Source organism: Hippocampus guttulatus, chromosome 2 (assembly GCF_054856545.1).
Source record: "Hippocampus guttulatus isolate MCC_2025c chromosome 2, RoL_Hgut_1.0, whole genome shotgun sequence".
NCBI lineage: Eukaryota > Metazoa > Chordata > Actinopteri > Syngnathiformes > Syngnathidae > Hippocampus > Hippocampus guttulatus.
This window is the reverse complement of record NC_141262.1, coordinates 7,173,410-7,198,340: the sequence shown is the minus strand read 5'-3', so window position 1 is coordinate 7,198,340 and position 24,931 is coordinate 7,173,410. Positions and strand designations below refer to the sequence as shown.

Here is a 24,931-nt window from a genome sequence, read left to right as displayed (position 1 = left end):
GAATACTGTGATCCACTGTATCAAATGCTGCAGTTAAGTCCAATAAAACTAGACACACGTGGTCTCCAGAGTCATTTGCCAGGAGGATGTCATTAGAAACGCGTAACACGGCTGACTCCGTGCTATGCATCGTCTTGAAACCTGACTGGAAGACCTCCAAGATGTTATGTTCATCCAAGAAAATTTTCAACTGCATGTGCACCACTTTTTCCAGAGTTTTGGAAATGAAAGGCACTTTGGAAATGGGCCTGAAACTTGACAGCACATCTGGATCAAGACCAGGTTTCTTGATCAAGGGTTGGACCACAGCATGTTTAAACTGTTGGGGAACTACACCAGAAGAGAGGCTGCTGTTGATGATATCCAAGACTGATGCGCCAACACTCGGGAGAACCTCCTGAAAGAAGTGCGGGGGAAGAGAGTCGCAAGGGGAGCCAGATGGCTTCATCTGGCAAACTACATCCTCCAAAAGCGCCAAGGACACAGTTTCAAAAGAATTTAGCACAGCTGAACATGGAACATGGACAGAGGGGTCAGATGCGGTATTTGAGACCGGAGTCCTAGCTGTAGAGACCTTATCAATGAAAAACTGAAGGAATCTGTTGCACATCTCGGGTGAAGAATCCGAGCAAGTAGGCAGAGGGGGTTTGAGTACAGAATCTATCGTTTTAAATAGTGTGCGTGGGTTGTGACGGTTAGCTTGAATAAGGTCCGACAGATATTCTCTTTTGGCCTCTTTTACTGTGAGCTGGTAGTTACGCCAGCAGTCTTTCCAAATTCGATAAGAGACATGCAATTTGTCATTTTTCCACTTGCGTTCGGCTTTGCGACACTGTTAATAAACAACTGACGATAACTCTGATGTAAGAGACGTCGAAGAGGAAGCGCCAAATCTTCTACCTCCGTTTTGTTTTCTGAGAATTGTATTCTGATTTGTTCAATAAAGATAAAAAAAAAATGAAAAATCTTCTACCTCCGGAGTTAACAGAGTTCTGTAAAAGTGACACAGAGGATGAAGGTTTCATTGGATTTAGTGCTTTGGAGTGACACTAATGGTTTTGTAAATGTGTTAGCATGTTCTTTATGCTATAGTTATCTGAATACCTTTTAATATGTTACGTGAACAGACCAGGCACATCCTCAGTTCGTTGTTTATGCATCAAGTAACGTTAGCGTATCGTACACTTATTCAGCCTGTTGTTCTTGTGATGTTATGAGTAAAATAACATAAGAACTACATTACCCAACATGCCACAGTAGTTAGTAGTTAAGAAGACAAGCTTGAAGTAGAGTCCACGAGTTCTATCCAGCACGCCTCGTCTCCTTTATTACTTATTAAGAGAGACAACACAGTTCTCTATTTTATTTTATTTTTAAATTGCCTTTCCAGATGACATGGATGTTCTTGGTGTTGGATTTTATCAAATACATTTCCCCCAAAAATGTGACTTATACTCCAGTGCGACTTGTATGTTTTTTGTTTTTGTTTTTCTTGATTATGCAGTTTATGGTTGGTGCGACTTATACTCAGGAGCGACTTATAGTCCGGAAAATACGGCACTACTACTGTTTCCACTACTACCACCACTACACTATGACTGCAACTGCTACTACTAAAATTACATCGTGGGTCTGTGTTTCAACGAGTCATTACAATGGATTTGGAAATAACAACAACAAAATCTGAACAAAATATGGTCGTAGATTTTTAAAAATCTTTTTGTTCATAAACAAGTTCTTCAATGTTAACATTTTATGGGATTATCAAAATGAATCTTGTGATAACAACAACAGCACGGCAGAAAAAAAAACAAACAATTAGCGTGTCAAGTCAAATATCTAGGGTTCATATTTTCAGTTTCCAAGTCTCTTATTGAGTGCTGCTCACTGGGTTTAAAGTATATAGAGCAATGCATTGTGATCCGATTTCCTTCATCAATGGTGGCCAATGTTTTCTCTTCAAGGAGCCGCGGGAGCGGTGATAGAAGAAAGATCGCAAACTAAAGCGAGATGGACACCTGGAATATAGAAAGTCTATTAATCACATTCCGGAGTAGGACCAGTGGCCCAGCAGTGCGGCTCCATTCAATAGTCTAATCATTACCATGGCATAAACTCATTGGGCAGGTCAGCCCGTGCTATTTGTCCCTTGCTCGTGTGTGTGTGTGTGTGTTGATGCGTGTGCTTGGGCGGAGTTAACAACAAATGAAAATAAATAAATAAATAAAGGGATGATACGTTTCGATTCCTGAAGCTAATGAATCCCATTATGAGACCACTTGCAGGACATTTCTTGTTCTAGCTTAATGAAGTGTCCTCAGAGTCAACTAAGAAGTTAAGCCGAGATGCGATGCACTTTTTAAGCGTGGCAACACAACACTGATAACATTATCAATAGACACAGTGGCCTGTGAAATGAGCTGGTGGGCGTTTCTAAGCAGACTTTGGCCTATTAAGTGTAGAAAAGTGCAGCCTCAGGAAAAAAGATGATCTTTTATATCCATGGAGCTCAATGAACGATGGACTGGACATGCACTTCGCTCTCATAATTGGCAGAAAGAGAGAAACGTCATGGGGAAATTCAAACAATAAGTGATGATGGCTAACTAATTAGACTTAATGTACAGAGGGGATAACCTCCTTCTTTATTAGATTACACTGATGTCGGCGCCTGACAAAGATTAAGCGCAAGAGGCGGGGACGAGTGGGGAAAGTAATATTGGAGCCGTCTCAGTTGGCAACACCCAGGCACGGAAGCTATTTTTAGCCAATTAATTTAAGGCTCTAAATAATTAACTGATAATTATCTGGCAATCAGGAGTGAGATAAAGCGATCGCCCTGGGATTTTTTCTTTCCCTTCTCTTTTGTTTTTTTTTTTGTTTAGCGGTGCGTCACAGCAGATGGACAGAGGACCCTGTCACAAATTCAGCTGGTTGGGATAAAAGAGAGACGTATACTCGCAGGAAGTGGATTTGGCCAATGACGAGCGCTTAATGAGTGACAGCAAACAGGCAATTGGGATGTGAAAAGATGTGTGTGTGCGGGAGCTGTCTTTACGCTGACACACACACACACACACGCACACACACTAATAACTAATACATATGTAAATATCGATTTTATACTTGGAAATGATTGAGCTACCGTCGTGAAGAAAGCCCCATGACGGCGCGCAGTAAGTGTCTCTCCACGAACGTCAAACTGCACTCGAATGAAGAGCAATGAGGCCTTAGATAAGATACACTACGCCTCTGGATATGAGTCTATGGGGTATGCTGTGCTACCAGTCAACAACATGAACCACAAAAATTTAACGGGGAAAAAAAATATCGAAGCACGCAGGTATGGCAAATGTATTTCTATCTATCGATCTACCCATCCATCCATCCATCCATCCATCCATCCATCTAGTTCAGCCTCAGATTTTCCACACTCTGGCCAGGTTTTAGTTTAAGTGAAAAGATATGTGTTGAATGGAAAGATAGAAGGATGAGCTAAAATAAAATACATCTGGCAAAATACGGTCATGAATATGCATTTAATTTACACATTTGTCGCTGATCAGAGGGGCTCTCATTCCCTTGAAAATCGGTGTGTGGCAGGTGCAGTTCTTGACATGGCAGAAAAAGACAAAGAGACTGATTTGATGGAGTCCTTGAAGAGGGTCAAACCCCACAGATCGTGTTAAGAAGGAACTGCAATCAGACATGTCTGTATGTGACACCCTAAGCCCCCACACACACGATATATACATATACATATATATATACATATACTGTATATACCTGTATATATATACAGTATGTACTCAGATCAAATTCACCAAATTTGGTTTACACTACTTGCGTGCCATTGTTTGACATGGCCCCAGCAGGTGCAACATTTAGTAGACTTTCAACCACCAAAATTGGAAGGTGCACCAAGTGCATGGCAAAGGAAATCGGGAAATCCTACTAAATTCTCAGGAAGACCAGCACTGCGGCGCTGACTTCCCTGCTTTCTGCCTTGCTTGGGCTGTATCGTATATCAGTGGCGCTCTCGCAATCGCTTCTTCACTCCTCCTACTATTATTGACCTGTGTTGCACGGTTGTGATGCGCGTCGTTTGTTATAACTGTAACCATTTGTCAAAAGAAGCCAGCAAAACTGTCAATCGAGCTGTCTTTCAGCACCGCTGCTTCCCTTTCTTAACTTTCATCTCTGCATGGTGTGTACGACACTGTCAAGTGGCGCTAACGTCTTAAACTCATTCAAATTATACGATTTTTTTGGATGCCAAAAAATAAAAGCCTTGATGCAAATCCATATCTCGCCAAACAAAACAAAAGACAAAACTCAAAGAAGATTCTTGGCTAAGCAAAGAAACAATTAGCTCGGCGATGTGTTTCGCTTCGTGCAAGCTAAGGCTGACAGGCCTAGCTAGCCAACCCACTGAGCAACCTTTTATAAAATCAATGCCACCACTTAATGCCAACTCCCCCCTGTGGAGCGGCGCCTTGTTACAGCCTCCTTCTCCTTCCACACGAGGAGGGAAAACACAGACAAACCCATGAATTATAGCCTCCCCAGATGCCCACCTCTCTCATTCACCCCAACCTGCCTACCCTCATGAAGAAGAGACGGCAGTACTGTCAATGATATAGAAAAAAACCTAAAACAAAGCATTCCCACATTTAAATTTCGCCTTCCCCTGCTAATTACATTCCCATTCCCCCTGGACAGAAACATGGCACTGTGTGGGAAAATCATTGTTATTTGCTTGATGGGTCAATGTCTGTCATGACAAAGTGTTTTGTTGGCTTTGTGCACATGCCAAAACACCATCTTAACAGTGTGACTGGAGCACTGAGCAACATTATTGCAGCTGAAATGCCTCTGCTCATTTTAGCTTCGTCACAGCAAGAACTGTGCAATTATTATTTTTTTAACGTTTTGGCATGAAATGAGTTAATTTGTGTACCATTATTGTAAGAATTGCACACAGTAAAATAAGAAAACCAATGTTTAATTACATGAGCTATCCTAAATAACTACCCCAAATACAATTCCTAAAGTAATTGTTGAAACGTTGCAAATTTCTGGTAGAGGACTGGAAAGGAACTGATGTGACTCCTGATGTAAAATATTGCTACTTCAATGCCACGCGTGTCGTTCAAAATCCATTGGCTATTCAGTTGCAAGCAGAACCGTTTGCTCAGCCACTTTATCATATGACAACAATCAATGTCTGTTTGATGTCATGGATGGGCTTGATGTCAATGAGACTAAAATAATATTATTAGGGCTGTGTCCGAGGAACATGCACCTCGTGTATATCTGCTCTGGTAATACCGCCACCCTTTGGAAGCATAAGGAAGAGTTGCAGAGTGTCTTTAGGGCTTAGTCATTGTGAGGGAGCAGGATGGAGATAAGAGCCTGGACGGCCGAGATGAGAGAATGACGACAAGGAATCACGGTAATAGATTGGTGAGGGGCGACCAGCAAAACGAGGGAGATAAGGGCGCCTCATCTTTTGCAAAGTGTATCACCTTCGTGGACAGGAAGATAGAGATGTGCATTACGACTAATCTCGAATCTGCGGCGTGAAAAGATGTCCGACATTCATTTGGCCCCGACAAGCTCCCTCTTGTGATGACAAAAGCACTTCAAGCAAAAGATTACAAAGTGTGGTTACCCTCATGGCGCAATGTGGAATCTTCTATTCTTGATTTCAATTAATGCCCACGTGGGGGGGGGGGGGTCTGATCAGCCATTGTTTTGCACAGGATTTGGGAACAAACCAGTATCAGAGAGATCATCCCTCATCAGCCTTGCATCACAGACACTACTTGAAGGCGTTCTGTTCCCCATGAAGCCTGATAAGCTTAAAGATCAGTATGAGGCTTAGTATTCATTTGTGGATAGTGAGCCCCCTCCCGTTTTGCACATAGTTCACTTGTAATATGATAAGAAGATATTGTTGAGGGATTATGTTACCTCTCTGGAGATCTATTAGTGGATATGTTGGACTGGATGTCTTTTGAGCCATTACCTTACCGGCTTCAATTTGCACATGTTCAACTATCAATACAATCACAGAAGACTCCCACACATTAGCATAATATGTAGGCAGCGGAAAAAGAGCACTCTGGCGTTGATAAATGAATTGGTGTGAGTGAGAAATGCTTAAACGCATGGAATTGGATATATGCTGCATTGGAGGCTCAAGCGACAGTAAATACCACAGGGACTAATCAATCTAACGAGGAATACAATTTCAGTCAAATTGGTTCCATCAGAGTGCTTTGGTTCTATTAGCAACATAACTGAAATGGAAGGTTTTAACAGGATGGGAATGGAGAAGCAATCTGCACCACAATTGGTCGAATGCCACAGTGTCTAACGCTATTATTAACACATTGGCACTCACCAGCCTGGCCCGCTTTACACAACATCCTGTAGAGCCATCACAATTGTATTGCGCTTTAGCGAGGGGAGAATACCAACAAGCCAAACAGTGTTTCTGCAAAAAGCCTAAGGGCTGGCCAGGTGAAACTCAATCCACTTTTTTTACCTCCTCCTGTTGGAAATCTATTAGAGACCAATAAGAACGGCAAAGTGAGAAGGTCTGTGATATTTCGGGTCAGCCTTGGAGGTTAATTGTTCAGTCGCCTGTCTGGTCAGTGAGGGGATCACTGTGTGAAACCAATCCTGAAGGCAGGGGATGAACAGGAAGGCTGGATAGCATTCGGGAGATTAGAGCACTTGATGGGAAGGCGAGACGATGGAAGAAGAGTCGGATGGGGGAAGCGGAGTGGGATGATGAACATGTATCTGCGGATGTTGAATTGACACTTTCACAAGGCAGCCCGTGCTAATTGGCTTCAGGTGAACAGTTCATGCATTCGAATTTGGTTATGTACTGCCAACAAGCCCACTGAAGGAAAGCTCTTCTAATGTTGTTGACACCTAAATTGTAGTATACAAACGACCATCCATTTTCTATAGTGCTTGTCCTCATTTTGGTCACGAGGGAGCCGCAGTGTATTATCGGTGTTACTTGGTGCGGGGGGCGGCTACATTGGACCACACACATCCAGATGCAAGACAAAAATGCCACACACATCCAGATGCAAGACAAAAATGCCCTTTTACGTATGGACATAATACATGCATATTTGTAAAATATGTCCTCTTACATTTTTCAATGCACAAACAAAATACTCAGTATCCCAACCCAACAAAAAGAGATTGAAAGTAAGCAACAAAATAACCACTTTCTCTATTTTTTCCAGTGCTTTCTGGAATAAAAATTATCATTCAAGGTTGGCACAAAACTGCCAAGAACATTATGAACTCACATCATACTAGCAGGTAGTATAAGACCCAGTGTAAGCACATTTAAGCCATGTCTGCCATTTAATGGTGAATGATGATATTACAAATGAAAACTGCAGTCAACCTCTGCATGTTCGTGTTTTGGCAACCGCAGATTTGCATATTAGCAGTTGTTTTCATTTTTTTCTTTTATTCAATATTATGAGTAGAAAAGGTATAGTAAACTTTGATCAATGTTTTTGAATCGTTTCTGGGGTTGTGTGTGTGTGTGTGTGTGTGTGTGTGTGTGTGTGTGTGTGTGTGTGTGTGTGTGTGTGTGTGTGTGTGTGTGTGTGTGTGTGTGTGAGTGTGTGTGTGTGTTTTCTTTTTTTTCCCTGAAAACAATATATTGAACATAGAGAGAACATCAAAACTCCACCTGGAGGGGCCGGAGCTGAGATTCAAACCCAGAACCCTAGAACTGTGAGACAGACACGCTTACCATTTGGTTACCGTACGGCCTGGAAGGGTGACTAGTTGAGGGCATAGCCTACATCTCGCCTGAAGTTACCCGCAACAGTAATGAGGACAAGCAGTACAGAAAATAGATGGATGGATGATTAAATTAATCAACAGCATAAAAGGCAAGATAATGTTGCTCCCTGTTTTGTCAAACAAGAAATGAATTGACAGTTTTCTCATGTTCTGTACCTTTTCACACAGATTGAGAAAGTATTGAGTTTTCCAAAAAGTCAGTCTTCAGAGGCCCAAAATGCAAGTTGTGTGTGAATGCAAGACCAAAAAGAAAAGAAAAATAACTTTAAAAATAGATAATGCCTTTGAGGACATAACCTCAATCTTTACAATACCGAGCTTCAGATTTTATGAAAAAGTTGAAATTGTCTGTGTACACCAAGGGTGTCAAACCCATTTTAATCACGGGACAATTAGGAGTCATGTATTCCCTCGGAGGGCCGTTATGACAGTGAAACCACAAAATTATTACTTGTACACAACAAATGAATAGATGACTAGTTTTGAAATCATTCAATTCTAATAGTTTGTTCAATTATTGTTCAAGTGAGTGTAAACAGGGTAACAAAATTATTGCAGAATCTCAACGTTACTTGCACATCACAATTTAACATTTCGGTACAGATTTGAGCAAGTTGACACACATGATTTGCTTTCGCGGGTCACATAAAATGACCTGGCAGACCGGATCTGACCCCCGGGCCTTGAGTTTGACACCTGTGGTGTACACACTTGGATAGTAACAATATCAATATTTGACACTTGTGTATCACTAGAGTGCAACATATATTTTGTCCCACACGTAGCTCTACATTATCTCAATGCATGGTGGTAAAACAAACATCGCACACGGGTTCGTAATTGTTCTGAAGAAGGTCAAATGAAAACGTGGAGGGGATAGTAAACATTTGGTTGTCTGTTCCAAAAAGAAGAAAAAAAACAAAACAAAATACTGTCCCTGTGTGGATATTTGCCTCCATGCCTTTCCCTTTTCACCACTTCAAGTTTGTGACAAACAACCCCCCACTCACATGTACGGAGGCAACAACAGTCCGGCACACAGAATGTCCCTTGTCACCTTGCTGAGAGCTGAATGACTTTACCGCTGTCCTCAATCATTTTAATCACTTCTGTGGGAAAAAAAAAAGCCTTGTTCCGTACTGCCTACCAGCCATCTGATGTATACACATTTGTACAATGCCATCTCCTAAATAACCCGAAACACAATGATGAAGCCATTCTCCCACAAGGCGCACCTCTGCTGCACTGGTGCAGATTTTTTTTTCTCCCCTCCATTGCCAACATCAATGTGTCTTAATGACTACAAATTGAAAAGATGTTGATAGACTCCAGAATTGTGCCTCAGCAAGGAATGGCACATGCACTGTCAATTCAGATCTTCATGATACCATAGTCTGAGATGACACAACAATAGATACACTCCACTTGCCCTAGTTGGTGTGTCTGTGTGTGTGTGTGTATATGTATGTATGTACTGTATGTATATATATTAGAGCTGTCAGTTTAGCGCGTTATTATTGGCATTAATTTAAATGAAATTTTACGTGATTATTTTTTTCTCGCGAGATTAATGCGGGACACGCCACAGCGGATATTACGTTGCGCTATAAATAAAAATAAAAAAACAACAAACGCGCTGCACAGGTCCACACCCATGTCTGTTTTGGCAGCCACGGCAGCACGAGACACAGAAAACGGATACTTAAAGAGTTTATGAATGAAAAGTTTACTTTTAAAAAGTTGCCAGATAGTTCCACTGACAAGACCAAAGTTACCTGGATGTTTTGCAGTCGTAAACTGAGCTATCATCATAGCACGTCGAGTCTGAAATGCCACTTAATGGCCAAGCACACAGTTGATGTGAGTACTCCCCCCCCCCCCCCCCTCGTCTAAGACAGACAGCTATGGATAATTTCAAAGTGAAGAAAATGGATGAAACGACGAAGAACAAATTTGCTGAAGCCATAGCTAAATGTATGGCTACTGCATGCAAGCCTGTCAACATCGTCCACAGCCAAACTCAAGCTGAAATCATTCGCATTGCATCTAACGACTCCACTCCAGATTGCCAGCGAGAGCCTCCATTACAAGCTATGAACAGAAATTGTACGTAGTGGAGAAGGCTAAGGTACACCAAGCGGGAGAAGACACTGTTTTGGGAGAGAATTAAGAGACTAGTTTGGTGAGCCTCTGGTGAATAAAGAGCAGGCATTCTGTTGAGTTCAATGTATGCCACTGACACGATTGTTACTTGTTTGGAACTATTTTGTGTGGAAGGTTACCGTGTTCCGTGTCAATATAAATAATGGGGGTGGAGCTTCTCTGTGTTTGTCTGACAGTGACGGTGCGCTGAGGCACATCGAGAGTTCAGCGGTGCAGTGGTAGCAAACTAGCGACCACACTGAAAATAAAACATCTCCAGTGTTGTCACCGAACCAAGTGTCGTCATCCGAAATGATGTCTACACAAAACCATAGAGAGACTTCCGCGCAAGAAGGACCAACAGAATCAACATAGCCTGACTGCTGTGTTCAAAGCAAACTTGAGAAAAACGATGTATGCAACCATGGCTTAACTCCACTATAGGCTGAGTACTAGTTTACCTTAGATGTGCACTTTATAATGTTATATTGCTGTTTTGATTCCATTAAAAGAGCTGTTAAAGCAGCTGTTGTGTGACAAAATATTTTTTTCACTGTTGTTGATGGACAGTAATATTGTGTGAGAGATTATGTGTGAATAACTGCTCCAAGTGAAAAATGTTCATTTAAAATTGAAAATCGAAATTGTTGTTTCAGTAAATATTTGCATTTTGCACATAGAAAACTGATCCATGATTCCATGTTGATGAGAGCATTAAAACGGGAAAAAAATATAAAAGGAAATTTAGAAACGATAAAAAATGTGTGAGTAATCACGATTAATTATTAGTTAATTTGACTTAATTATGACAGTTGCATTTTTAATTAGATTAAATATTTTAATCGTTTGACAACTCTAATATATATATATATTTTTTTAATATATCCTGCACACACACACAAACAAAAAGGGTACAAACCTTACATTGTATGTGCACTAGTATGTTTGTACAAAGTAGTTGTCGCAGTAACATCCAAACTTGTACAAACTTTCAAGCTCAAAAAACAAGTGATACATTTTTTGTTACTAGAGGGGAGGTTTTATAGAATTAATCTTACACACACATCTCATTTTTGATTTATGTTTTAATCCATAATTAAATTCAAGAAAAAAATACTATGCTGCAGGTGGTGGAAGAAATCTTTTTAAGGTGTGTTAGAAAAAAATACTTCCATAACATTGGAAATTTAATCCACATAAAACTTGTAAATGTGGGAGGAAGGCAACAGAGCACATGCCAGTGAAACAATACCATTTTGTAATGGGACATAATAACCTTGCTACCATAGAAGCAGTGGTTCAAACAAGCCTGAGGCACCAGAATCTTCTTGTCTACGACAAACAAGCAGAGTGTGATCAGCAAAATTGACCAATGCAAGTTAGAATTCGTAAGAAATAAAAATAAAAAACAACTGTGGTGTTTAAGTTACAGGTGCTTTTAAAAGCATATCAGCCCTATCAGGGTCAGCGGTTACTACAGTGGACAGCTTACCATATATAGTATATATATATATATATATATATATATATATATATATATATATATATATAAAACGGGCGGCCCGGTAGTCCAGTGGTTAGCACGTCGGCTTCACAGTGCAGAGGTTCCGGGTTCAATTCCAGCTCCGGCCTCCCTGTGTGGAGTTTGCATGTTCTCCCCGGGCCTGCGTGGGTTTTCTCCGGGTGCTCCGGTTTCCTCCCACGTTCCAAAAACATGCATGGCAGGCTAATTGAACACTCTAAATTGTCCCTAGGTGTGAGTGTGCGCGTGCATGGTTGTTCGTCTCTGTGTGCCCTGCGATTGGCTGGCAACTGGTTCAGGGTGTCCCCCGCCTACTGCCCGAAGATGGCTGGGATAGGCTCCAGCACCCCCGCGACCCTGGTGAGGATTAAGCGGTTCGGAAAATGGATGGATGGATATATATATATAGTATATATATATATATATATATGTGTGTGTGTGTGTGTGTGTGTTGGATCAGAAATGTGGGTGGTAAAAAAAGAACAGAGTAGGAGATCTATGGTCTCTGCAGTTTCAAAAAGTGTTCTTAGACTGGGATGGAAGTCTACAAGGAATCAAGACAAAAAGCTCGGGGATCAAGCATAAATCTTCATCACAGAAAGTCAATTCAAGGTCGCTGCTGGTAAGAGATGTGTCTGGCACAGTGCCCTCCTTGCAGCGCAACGACAGGGCTTAGACACACCATCAATGTACGTTCGGGTGTGGAAGTCGCTTTTCCATTGAACAGTACAAGTCAGCTCGAATCACCTGGATTTTGGGCAGAGTGATTTTCTATTTGGAAATATTAAAAAAAGAGATGCAGGGATGAAAACACTGGTCCCATTATGTTTAAATAATGACATTGCCTTATTGTACCGAACATCCAAGGACAGAGATGTCTCCACTGCTTTCAGAAATGTCAGTTAGCTCATCTTTGTCATGCCCTTAATGATGCCCTTGATTGAGCAACAGCCATCACGGCCCCTAAGATTAACAAAAACAGAAAAATAAATTAAAGTGAAAAGCAAATCACTGCCTACCGTAGTCAAGACCTGACGCAGAGGCATTGGACACACTTTTGCAGCATGTCAACGGTCGTAGCTCACGTTTACCATTTTAAAATTCCCATTAGTTGCCAGTTCCTTCGATGAATTGTACATGAAACAAACTATTGAATGAGAATAACAACAAAAAAAGATATAACGCAACAGCTCTGATCGCAAGCTGTAATCCCAGACTGCTGAAGGCTAACAACTTCCGGTGATGCAGGTCACGCGCCACCGTAGGTTAAAGGTGACCTGCTTTTTTATTTTACTTTTTGTGAAAGTGAGACTGATAGAATGCTAAGGGTGCAGTGCGCACTCACACAAAAATACAGTATATCATATTAGTAACACTCACACAGACACACACATGTTTTGGGTTGTTTTTTTTTTCCCTCTGCAACCCTCGACTTGGGACTAGTCCGCGAGCTACCGGTCAATCGCGATCGGCATATTGGGCACCCCTGACCTCGATAGATTTAGAGTCTGAGATGGTATCAGACCCCATACGTGTATGACTCAATCAAGACACTAGTGCTACAATATCCCAGCCTCGCTTTCAGATTGTGTCATTTGAATACTTCACAACAAAGAGCGCGAGTCAGCCACTTAAGACTGCAAAGATGGCTGTCAGCATTTGCATAAGCAGGGGACATGTTTTATTCATACAACAATATCAACAAGGTACGCAGTGCCAGCACCTTTCATAGAATCAAGCGCAGCCATGTGGAGTTACAAGCCTTTCAGCACATGTCATCAGAACACAATATCTTCGGAAGGCTTCAAACTCAACACTGGGAACTGACTGAAAACGGTGACAATGAGGGGGTTAGCTACCCCCCCCCCCTCCGCAAAAAACAACAACAAAAAAACAAAACAAAGGTTGTCACACCGAGAAGCTAGTGTTGTGAAAAACAGAGTTGGGGAAAGAAAAAAAAAAGTTATTTTTCAACGTGACTCTGTCCCTGGGATGCACATCGTGCCGCTGCCCCCACACTGAGTGACTCTGACAAGATACAGTCTGTGCTGCTCCTCCCCTCTGGGTGATTGATGATCCTCATTTTGCCTATTAATGGGGACTCCCCTGTTGACTACAATCAGATTGCCGTTTGTAATTGTTAGTCTTTCTGACTGTCACGCATTCATTTTAATTAGCAATCTCGTTCCATCTTTTCCCTCCTGCATTGGAAAATTTGCCAAATGCGAAGTGACACGCTGGTGACACGGCTCACAGTGTCATTCGTTGTCATTAATCTGTTCACAAATGGCACGGTTTAAGATGCTCCTTTGGAAGAAAGCGGCGCACGTGTCGGCCTTGGAGCAGTATCTTGTAATCAATTTGATAACGTGAGGCAATTAGTACACTTAATCTGCATAATGAAGCGCTTATTTGCTTCCAAGCGTGCAAAAGCAGTCGATAAGGTGGTTTTATCATCGGCGGGTAAGAGCGTGGGGTGGACCCAGCGATTTCAGGGTCTTGTCAGTAGGAAGAACCTGTTCGAGCAATCTCAAGCGACACAAAAACCCAAGACAGTGACACACTTCCATTGAGGGTGATGCACAACCGCTATAAGGTGGAATTCCAAGGAATTCCAGGCCATATTGTATCTCATATTTTTTTCTTTTACTTGTCTGAACTCCTACTTTTACTCATCTGAACTCATACTTTAATAACCTTCCTTTATCTGCAATCCAAGTTGTTTGTGCACAGCACTTCACTTCATTATTACACACTTAATATGATTTAATGAGCGTTATTCCCAAGCACTTTTTCATCTTATTTGGCCTGGACATCTAATTTTAAATGAAACATCCTTCATCTAATCGTGTAGAGGAGAACAGTCCTGAAAAAACAAAAACAAAAACCTGTGAATACTGCCTGTCATATCTCCATTTTCTTCATTGAAAGAGCAGTCTTAGAAAACAATTACTGCTTTGTTATTTGCCCTTAGGGCCCATTGTCACCGAAGCAGTTGTAATATCCTATCTTCAACGATGGCTATTCATTTCTGCTTCTTCATTTACTCTTCCACCACTGCAAAAATCAACTTGAACAAATACAGTATTGCTAGTACATTTGGAAACAATATGAATGGGTATTCGGACACATTTTTATCAGTGCCATTCAGGCTTTAAGCTATTCTGGTGCACTAACTTGATCCACCTAATTCTGTCAAAATCCTCAATGGCTCGTGTTTACTAGACAAATAACTCCAGTCACGTTCTTCTCCCGCTTGCCTTCCAAGGGAATAATGCAGGGGTCAACAATGGCCCTGCCATTCAACTACGAAAGGGATTTCATTTAAACATAAAATGAGAGCGGAGAGTGGGGATGGTTGAGCAGAGCGACATGCCTGGTCTACTGCAGGATTAGACTTAAGCAACAAGTGCTCAAGGGGGGCTTTGCATCAAACCCAGGAGCCTGTGACAAATGAGGGTGGCTGGGCTTCTGTCTATTACCATCGCTCTAAGCCCAGGCCCTTTGGGGAAGTAATGAGGTGCACTTTGGTGCTTCTGCCACTAGGTCTTTTAGTCCGACTGGAGCATAAATAATCATCAGAGGCCTTGGCCTGCAGAGACCAAGCTGTGTAGGAGTGGATTCACTCATGGTTACACTCGTGGTGCTCATCTGCATTGGTCCTTCATCAATAGAGGAACAGTGGAACGTCCGCAATTAAATGCATGCAAAACGTCGTCGAATTTGGAGGCCAACCAGATAAATACGTCACAAAAGAGAGTTCATCTCACCGAGCGCCTGAAGATTTACGTTAGAACGGTTTGAACTGTAATTTCGGGATCCACCATCAAACACCGCGTGAGACAGTGGAAGTGTCGTCACTGTACAGCGAACACAATAATCTTTGTTTACCTCTTGTCTTGACCTCACATATGACAGAGGGTGAAGCATATTGGCCTGCAGGGGGACATGCAGATCCCCAAAGAACTTCCAGGACTGAAAGGGCATGGGGAGCCTTAATCAATTGTTGACTCGCTAACAAAGGGTTAACGTCAGGCTGAGTCCCTTGTGTACTTTTGTTGCTTCGGTGCCACACCTTCTGCTACTGCATGGGAGCTACAGGCTATGGGGCCCATCATCTGGCTTCCTTCACTGGCTAATGGAGCTGTCACATATGGCCTGATGTCAAGAGCCTAACAAGACACTCATTGGTGAACTCAGAGACGATCCACTCAGATGGCCAGAGGGTGCTGTGATGCTTCTGTGAATCGGAGTAAGTTGCACGGCAGACAAAGGAATGGTGACAGTGACACGAAGCAGAACGTGAACAGTCCAATTGTTCCTAATCATAAACTATATCTATAATAAAACATCCTACCTTGCGTTTGATAACATGCATGGTGACAGTGCAGCCTTACCAGTTTGAACACGAGTCCGATTAATTCACATAACCTTTTATTTTAGTTTAGTTTATTGTTCTTTTCCCATGTTTTCTTCACAACATCCATGGTCGAGAGAGGCTTGTCCGCATTTTGGAATGAGCATCTCAAAGCCAAAGGAAAAGCAAGTCACCCTCTGAGATTGTGTGGGACTTTAAAGCAAAGCACCATGACTCAGAACTCAACGAATATGCAAGCAGCGCTATGTACTGGAAAATGATATCCCAGCACAAAACCACCGCATGTCATAAAAGTGTTACTTTAATTGAAATGTCTACGTTGTCTGCAAATGTTTATTACATCTAATAGCAAACACTCAATAACAGTGCTGTATTGATTCAAGGAATCCTGACATTCCAATTACACAGTATCTTGAGTGACAGCATTTCAAATCGGGCCGTTTCATCCTTAAGGCAATGCTCCAGGACACGCATTTCGAGATCCTTGACTCAGCCTTTCAATTTGAACATCCGTGCAAATGGAACAAAATGTCTTCATATTCATCTTAACAACAAAACCTTACGAGACTGCTTTGTTAGAAAATTGCAAACAATTGGTCCTGTATCATTCCCCTACAGATGTCGGTTATTGTCTTGAGTGGCAGTCTCGACAAACATGCGAGCATTCTAACAAATTAGAAGGAAGAATAAACCTGCATTTTTTCTCCCCCCGACAGCATAAACGACACAGCAACAAATTCAAAACATTCAGTAGAAAGAGAAAGCAGATTTGTTTCAGCTCAAGTGATAATTGCATGCTTGCTTTTCTGTTGTTTTTATACATAGGTGATGATATGTAAATGACGCACTCCAGGGAGCTAAGTGAGAGAACAGGCATGCACTTTCATCTCTTGACTCCAGTCTCGCGTGCCAATTTGTCAGGATTGCAACAAAATAACACAATAAGAACCGCAATTAAACTACAATCGAATGCCTCTGAAGACATACGGTTTGGAATTCGGGCCAACATTTGGAAGCAAGGCAATTTCTTACTGGCAATCACAGCCCAAGTCAACCACGGAAGGTTGGGAAAGAATCGAAGGGAAAGCGGATGGACTCTTTTAGGTCACGACCAGACAACCTCTCGCCATTACTCTCGAGGGAGCAACTCCAGACAGTGAGGGACAGCCGTGCTGCAGTACATCTACACTTCTCGGGTTCCTCTCAATCAAACCTTCAGTTCTCCAACGAGAGCCGCAGAATCAATACCAACATCAAGGGTGCATGAACGCTTTCCCGCCTGCCTGCTGCACTCCACGCCGAGCACCGCCAGGGAGGAAGCAGGTCTTTTTCTCAGTGCTTTTAATTGCATAAATAAATATTTGAGCCAAGCCCTAAGTGTATATACCCAAGTACTCACCAATTCACCATTTGACACACCGCTGAAATGCTGGCAATGGAGGTCAGACACTTTCTGGGCGGCGCTCTGTTGAATTCAGTGATGCATTTTATTTTTTATTTAACATTTTTGCATACGGACACCCTGGTCCTGGAAAACGTGAAATCTTTTTAAAGATGACGATCGAAATAACCCCATATCCTAGCCAAGCGCAATCAACAGGCTTCTTATTGAAAAATAAAGTATTTACTTTGCTAAATTCCAACAAGATATTCAAATGGATAGAGATTTTATAACCTTTGCTGTTGGAACTGGAATGTTGTCCGAATTGTGGTTAGAAAATCCTTAATGATGAAAGCAAGTCACAGAAATGTAAAAAAAAAAAAACAACAACAACTGAGAATCGCTAGCTGTGTTCAAAAACAGGTTCAAAAGTCAAGTGCAAAAAAACTATATAAATCAGTGCTCAGTTAGTAAATTGATTACAGGCTGCATTTTTTAACATGTTGGATTGAGTGTAATGTAAGAGATTATCGATTATTAGTGTGAGAGTACAGTGTGTGCTTATGTAGTTTCTGCACAAAGCGTATGTTGTCGCCATATGTACAGCACGCATAAGTGAAAATGCATTTGTATACTCGAGTAGGCTTACATGTTGACTTTTTTCCTTTTCTTTTCATTTTGAGAAATACTACATGAATGATCTAATATCGTATTCATCGTAATCTGAGATAATTGAGGATAGTTCGACCGTGTTTTTTTTTCTCCCCCTCTCACTCCGTTGTGGTTTCTTTCTGACTTCCGGGTTGAGTGAACCCTGGCGCGTTTGGCTGCCGCTGCTCAACCCGTATTGTTTTGTGTTTTTTGTTATTGTAAAGTGTCCTTGGGTGTCTTGAAAGGCGCTTATAAATAAAATGTATTATTATTATTATTATAATTTGAGGGAGAAATGGCCACATTATTAGACTACAATATCCTGTGATTGACTGGCGACCAGTCCAGGATGTACCCTGCCTTTCACCCAAAGTCAGCTGGGATAGGTTCCAGCTCACCTATGACCCAAGTGAAGATAAACCAGATACACAGTGGATGGATGGATGGATGGAGTGATGAGATCCTTAATTTTTTTTTTTTTTTTTTTTTTGGGGTACTCCTAATGTGGTCGTCTACCTAGCCAGATGACTGTTTTGGAAATCAACAAGCATATATGTGTGTGCTCCGGGGCATTAGCTGTAAAAAAAAAAATGTCAACTCGTCAACATAAACACTCACATTATGCGACTATCCAGAGGCTACTAACAAGCAAATGAGGTTAGCTATTGTCCTTTGAAAAGGCAAGAACCATTTGCTTTTTAGTTCTTGGTTGACTAAGCAACAGTATTTAAGTGGCTAAGGTGGCAACAAGGTGAATTGGGAAACTTGCAACAAGATCAATACTTAGCAAGTGATGCTTCCAAGTAAGTGATCCTCCCGATACAGTCCATCTATCCATTTATCGTCCACATGTCAATTTCCTGCCTCTTATTTCCCGGCTAAAGCCTGACGTGGAGACAGACAACTCAACTTCACACATCCTAAGCTGGCTGCATGAAAGTCAGCGCAGGGAACTGCTGCACTATCAATGGCCAAAAACGAATTCCGTTGTAGTAAAGCTTATTTAAGACGAGGCTAATTCTATTGTGGCGGAGATATTGAAAGAGGACAGGTGCCATGAGAGAAGGTGGTCATGCGGCCGGGTCAGAAGATGAAATCAGGGAGGGGAGATAGATAAGTTGGTGTGAGGGTCTGGAGCCACCATTAAAGAGTCCCCCGGGGGGACAGCCAGGCATGGCAGACTGCAGTAAAAATAGCTGCAGGCATGATTTCACTCGAGGGAACCGGGGAAGAAGTGAGGAGGGCGATCCGATCAACATCTCACAGCAAGGCAGCCAGATCCATTCTCTTACGGTCCCTGGGGTGCCACCTATCACACCAAGTGACTTTAAGTGCTTACCGGCGAGGACACAAACACAGCATGCCTTGGCGGCTCCAATGCATAGCGTGACCTCATATTCTACACGTTGTGCATCTCTATAAGGACGCAAACTGTAAAGGCAACAGAAAAAGGATATCGACATTTTTTCCACAAACTTATCCTGCGGGTCGTCACTTTTAGGGAAGTTCTCAATGTCGTTTTCCAGCCTCACGACGTGACGCTCCATGGTGGTCAGACTGCTTTTGAGGATTTCTGCAGAGACTGTGGAGAAAAATATGAAAATATCATTCATAAGTTCACGTTTCCAGCACCAAAAGTGGCACAAACACGCTGTTTTGACTCCAGCGTTATCCATTTCAGGCCTAACAAGTCATGCATAAGGAGTGTGTGTACAGTATAAGTGTGTTTGTGTGTAGTGTGGCTCATTAATCAGTCTGTAATCACTGTTTGCCGAGTTGCTGTGGATTTCACAGTATTCAGATCCGCCTTTTCAAGCAGACACTTCAAACAGCGAGTCTTAAGGGATCAGATGGGACTCAAGCATGAATGCACAGCCGTGTTTAGGTTGATGTTAAAGGGTTTAGGCTCATCGACACACACACACGCACGCACGCACGCACACACATACACACACACACACACACACACACACACAAACACAGGCACACCATCCTGGAGTTAAAACAGGAGGAAGTGATGAAAGTAAGCACATTTAGTAACTGAAAAATATGTGGCCGAGGCTACAACTAAAATAGTTGCTTTAATCTGTGTCAAATTCAATGGAATTCGAGCTAGAAATAATCTTCATATGCCTTCATGATGCACTTTCATCTATGCAGTAGTCAACATGATAGTAGACAAAAAGCATAAACTATTTGTATTTTCAATCGGATCACTTTTGATAAGATGTGACAATATGTACGTATTTCTCAATACATACATACACACTAGTAAATCATATTCCCTTTTGATTTGACAAAGTATGCTACATGAATTATCCAGAATATTATGTATGAAATAGCGTATGCATAATTGATGGCAATAAAAGTAATATTTTCAATGGATGTGGCCATTTTTAGCATCAAACAAATTTGAAATATAATAAACAAGAAATAATGTCGATGTAAACCTCTGAAAAAAAATAACAAGACTTTTTTTTTACTTCATCATTGACTGGCTCATGTTCAATGATGCATGTGTAAAACATATAGCCAACCTATAATTATAACTACTTATAACAATAATAATAATGAGTGTAGCACTGTATCATTCAAACGAAGCCTCAACTAAAATAAATCCGCCGCCATTCCCCCACCCTCTGAACCCCCCCACCAGCCTCCCTCCCCTCAAAAAAAGCATACATCACTTTGCATTTTAAGATACTAGTGTCACAATGTAGCTGTGTGAAAATATATCATGTGATTATACATGTATATGATCCAACAAAATATAACCAATTTTATTGTAAAGTGATTGAATTAAGTGTACGTTAATTATGGATTTGTGAACGATGATGATATATGTAAGTGAAATGCAATATTATGATTTTTCATTTTAATACAAGCAACCTATCAACTCAGTGACTTCCGCTGTACTTTTATTAAATTCCGTTCGATAAAATATTTGATCAGAACCTAATGTGCTCAGCAATGAGAGTGCCCCGTTATTACCGTATTAGCCCGAATATAAGACGGCCCCGATGATAAGATGACCCCCTCGTTTTCAAGACTCAAGTTTGAAAAAAAGACTTTTTGAACACCAAATTAATTTTTATACCGAAAATAATTACAGTATATCTGAAACAAAAGATTATAATACTATATTTGAGAGATAAAGCATCTTGAAGTTTACACCATAACTTCTCCTCAGCCGCTGGTTAACCTGGCCGATCTTCGACCCACTTTTCTCCAGATTGTCGCTACGTTTCTCCATTTTCTGTTATCTCTTCTATTATTTTCTTCTCTTTTCTTTCTTACCGCTATTTTTATGTTCTTCTTCATGCTAGCACTATTTTTATTTTTATTCTTCGTGACAGGGGTTCGCTTTGGCCTGGGGGGTCAAATTCAGCATTCACTTCAATGATATCTGGTGCCATCTAGCGTCGTGAATGGGTATAAGTCTAGACCTCGAATATAAGACGACCCCCACTTTTTCAGTCTTATTTCAATGCAAAAAACACCGTCTTATATTCGGGCCAATACAATATTCATGTGGCTCGCAACCGAACAGTAAAACTGAGTGTCGATGAGGCGGATCACTCGATAAGTTACGTTACTTAACCTGCCCCCACCCCCGAAGCATCTGCAAGGTTAGCCCAACCACTCCACTGTAATTGAAGTGGTAGAGGAGAAATAAGATGGGCTGACAAGCACAGTGGCCTCAGTCACACAAGGGTCAACCTTGTCCCGCTGTACATCAATTCCGCAGCTTGGATGCACTCCTGTTCTCATCTTCCCACGATAAAACTCTATGGCAGCAGTGGTTCACATGCGCACCAGCCCAGCCTTTAGCATAACCACGGATGCTGCCTCGAGTGGACAGCCATTTGAGCACACACTTAACACACAGGCACACGCACACGCATGGTCACAGCACCACTATGATGGGTTCAGTGGCGCTGTAGCAATACAATAAAGCATAGGGTGGAGGTCACTGGTGTTATTAGATTCTGCAGCTGGTCGGCAGGCTGCAAGCAGTGACATGGGAGTTCCAGAACGCTGTCATATTAACTGTGGTGATATTTGCTGGAAGAAAGCAGTATAATGCTATACTGTTGCTGTTGTTGTTGTGTTCTCATCACCAAACACTGTGGATACAGGATCGTTTATTCTTTATTATTATACTGCAGAACCTAAATCATCGTTGTAATTTGGAGACCTGATAGGGATTCTACTAGCACGGACTGCCTGTGCGTCTGACTAGCACAAAATTTGCTACTGACTTCTATCACGACAGCATCCATCCATTTTCCGATTCGCTTATCCTCACAATGGTGGCGGTGGGTGCTGGAGCCTATCCCAGCCCTCTTTGGGCAGTTGGCGGGGGACACCTTGAACCGGTTGCCAGCCAATCACAGATCATGACAGCAAACCTGGAAATTATTCAAGGACCTATGCTGTCTGTCAGGCTTTTTGGTTGAAAGGTGCCATCTTATTTTCTTATGGTGTGGAGAGGAGGGCTTCATTACAGTACCTCAATTAACTATCCATCCATCCATCCATTTTCGAATCCGCCTTATCCTCACAAGGGTCGCGGGCATGTCCAGCATATCCCGACTGTCTTTGGGCAGTAGGCCGGGTCATCTCAATTAACCCTCCTTGGAAATTCAGTTTATCACTACCAAAACCAGGTTATACCCTACCTCTGGTTTGTTAGTTAGTAGTGCGAACACAACTTTAAGTAAAAAAAGTAAAAAAGCAAGTAAACTTTGTAACAACTTGCAGAATGTATCATGGGTGAAACCGTATAAATTTGCAGGTCAAGGTAATGCTTTCACTTTATTGGATTGTACTTATCAATATTTCTCACACACCAAAATATAATACGTAGTAGTCACATGCAAGGATAAAAGTGGCAATTTGGTGCTCCTGGTTTTGCATCGTGGTGACAAAACCTGGACATTAATCATTAATTTAAGTTGTCCACTGGACTCATTTGATGCAATGTTTCTAAGGAAATCATTTCATGGTGATGAGGGGGATGACTTTTTGTCAAAGAGTTGGGTTGCCCGACAGACCAAAGTGGGGCTTGTGGTTTACCTGATTAATTTTTGCAAACTGAAATACTGTAAACATGAGGAACAAACCGACATGTATGTGCCTCTATCCTTAGGTTACATGATGGGTAAATTGTGCACCGGAAAGCACCCACGGACCACCTGGATAAAATATTTTGAGGGAAATGGCAACAGCGCCAGAACTACCTGGGGAAACGCTCCCCAATGTTTAGGCACATGGTCGCTGCAGTGGAAGTGCTCCTAATGCAAACTTTCCCAGATCTCACACAAGGCATCTGAAAGACGTCCATCTGTCCATGTTTGATAGTATGTGTCATCAGCCAATCACAGCGCACGTGTGTACCACTAAGAACCCATGCCCACATTCACTCCTCTGGACAATTTGGAGTTTTTCATTACCTATCAGGTATATTATGTAGTGTGGGAGAGAGCCAGATTACCCAGAGAAACTGAGACCCCTCGGCTGTGAGGCAGCCAAGCGAACCACATCTAAAAATCAACATTCCTACATTTATAGGAAGTGGGTGTAAGGAGCCTCTTTCCCACATATATCTTGGGGAAAATAAAGTATGGAATTGCCAATACTGGGCGCACTTTCACACAGTGAAACAGGTAATCATATGAATTGGTGGCTGACATTGTCATGTCTTGCTTTCAGACATAGCAGGAAAGGATAAAGTGTGAAACTTCACACCCCTCCCCTGTCTTTTCACATGAGCACCATCCTGTCCATTCTGCCCCGATTAATGCTTTGATACCATGTCTAAAGCCCGACAATTCCCAGCTCGAATTTCATCTCTCAATTTCAGGTTGGTGCTCCCAAGGAAAAAAAGACTGCCTCTTTTTGAGGGGCAATAAAGAGAGGCAGGTCAAGGTGCATAAACTAGTGTCAAGCCATTTTTATGGCCTACGGAATGCATAAAGATCCAGATTTTTTTTAAGTCAGCTAATTTTTTGCTTCGGAAATACAGGAGATTTCTAGCCTTCTGTGCCAATTAATCTTGCGTGTGCAGAATGTAGTGCAGATTCTTTGGGGATATCATTAGTAAAATTACCACTGAAATAACAATTTCAGGGGACAAAACATGGCCACACTTATCTTCTGAATGCACACTTCAAGGGGATCACAAGAAGAACAGGGGAGGATAAAGGGGGGTAAGCTCTGTTTTTCCAGGCAGAAGGAAATTTCGGAGATGTGTAAAATTATTACAATGACTGCTGTCAGCGAAATCTTCCAGTGCCAGTTTATCCGGTTAAATGATACACTGTTCCCGTCTGTTTATCCGTGTGACAGTTAAACCCCGTAACCCACATTATATGGTCATCTTGACATTCCAATGTGCCGCAATGACCCACCTGCACTCCATTTCAAGCTATGCTGACATTGCTTGATTATGGATGTTAGAGGTTGAGCGTATTTTATCCACACAAATAGTTTTACATTGATTTGTTTCTATATAAGTCAACTCCGTTTCCCACAAATGCTGCAGTGTGAGCATCTGTGTTGGTCACATGTAGTAATAGGCCATCACGAAAAGTTATTCATGCAACTTGTGAGGCAGTTTTAGTTTTAACTTTTTTTTTTAATGTGAGACCACAAAACACACACACACACACACACACACACACACACACACACACACACACACACACAAAGAGAGAGAGCCCACAATCACATCTGGTCACCCCCAAAGCATGTACTGGAAATAGAAAGAAGAAATAGTAGTTGTAGAAGAAGCTAAGCCAGCTTTTATAGTATTTAGTTTGCAGTTGCAAGTTCTTCTACCTCTCATTTTTACTGTGGGCAACGACTTGGGTGTTATGCAAACATTTAAAGCAACCAGCTGCTGCTGTATACCCTGAGCCCATGGCTCAGCGCAACTCGGTGCTCACCACACATGATGATTTGCAAACCATAAATAGTGAACAGGTTGAACATTTACTACTGC

The 24,931-nt window shown here is 41.8% G+C and overlaps 1 protein-coding gene across 4 annotated transcripts in view; it reads right to left on the bottom strand.

Moving 5' to 3' along the window:
* diaph2 (diaphanous-related formin 2) overlaps positions 1–24,931 on the bottom strand; it is a 397,003-nt gene that overhangs the window by 103,276 nt on the left and 268,796 nt on the right. For all 4 annotated transcript variants that reach the window (XM_086133318.1, XM_086133344.1, XM_086133327.1 and 1 more), the window contains one exon: positions 19,383–19,507. In XM_086133318.1, coding sequence (XP_085989444.1) covers positions 19,383–19,507 — 125 coding nt within the window. The remainder of the gene's footprint in view (positions 1–19,382; positions 19,508–24,931) is intronic.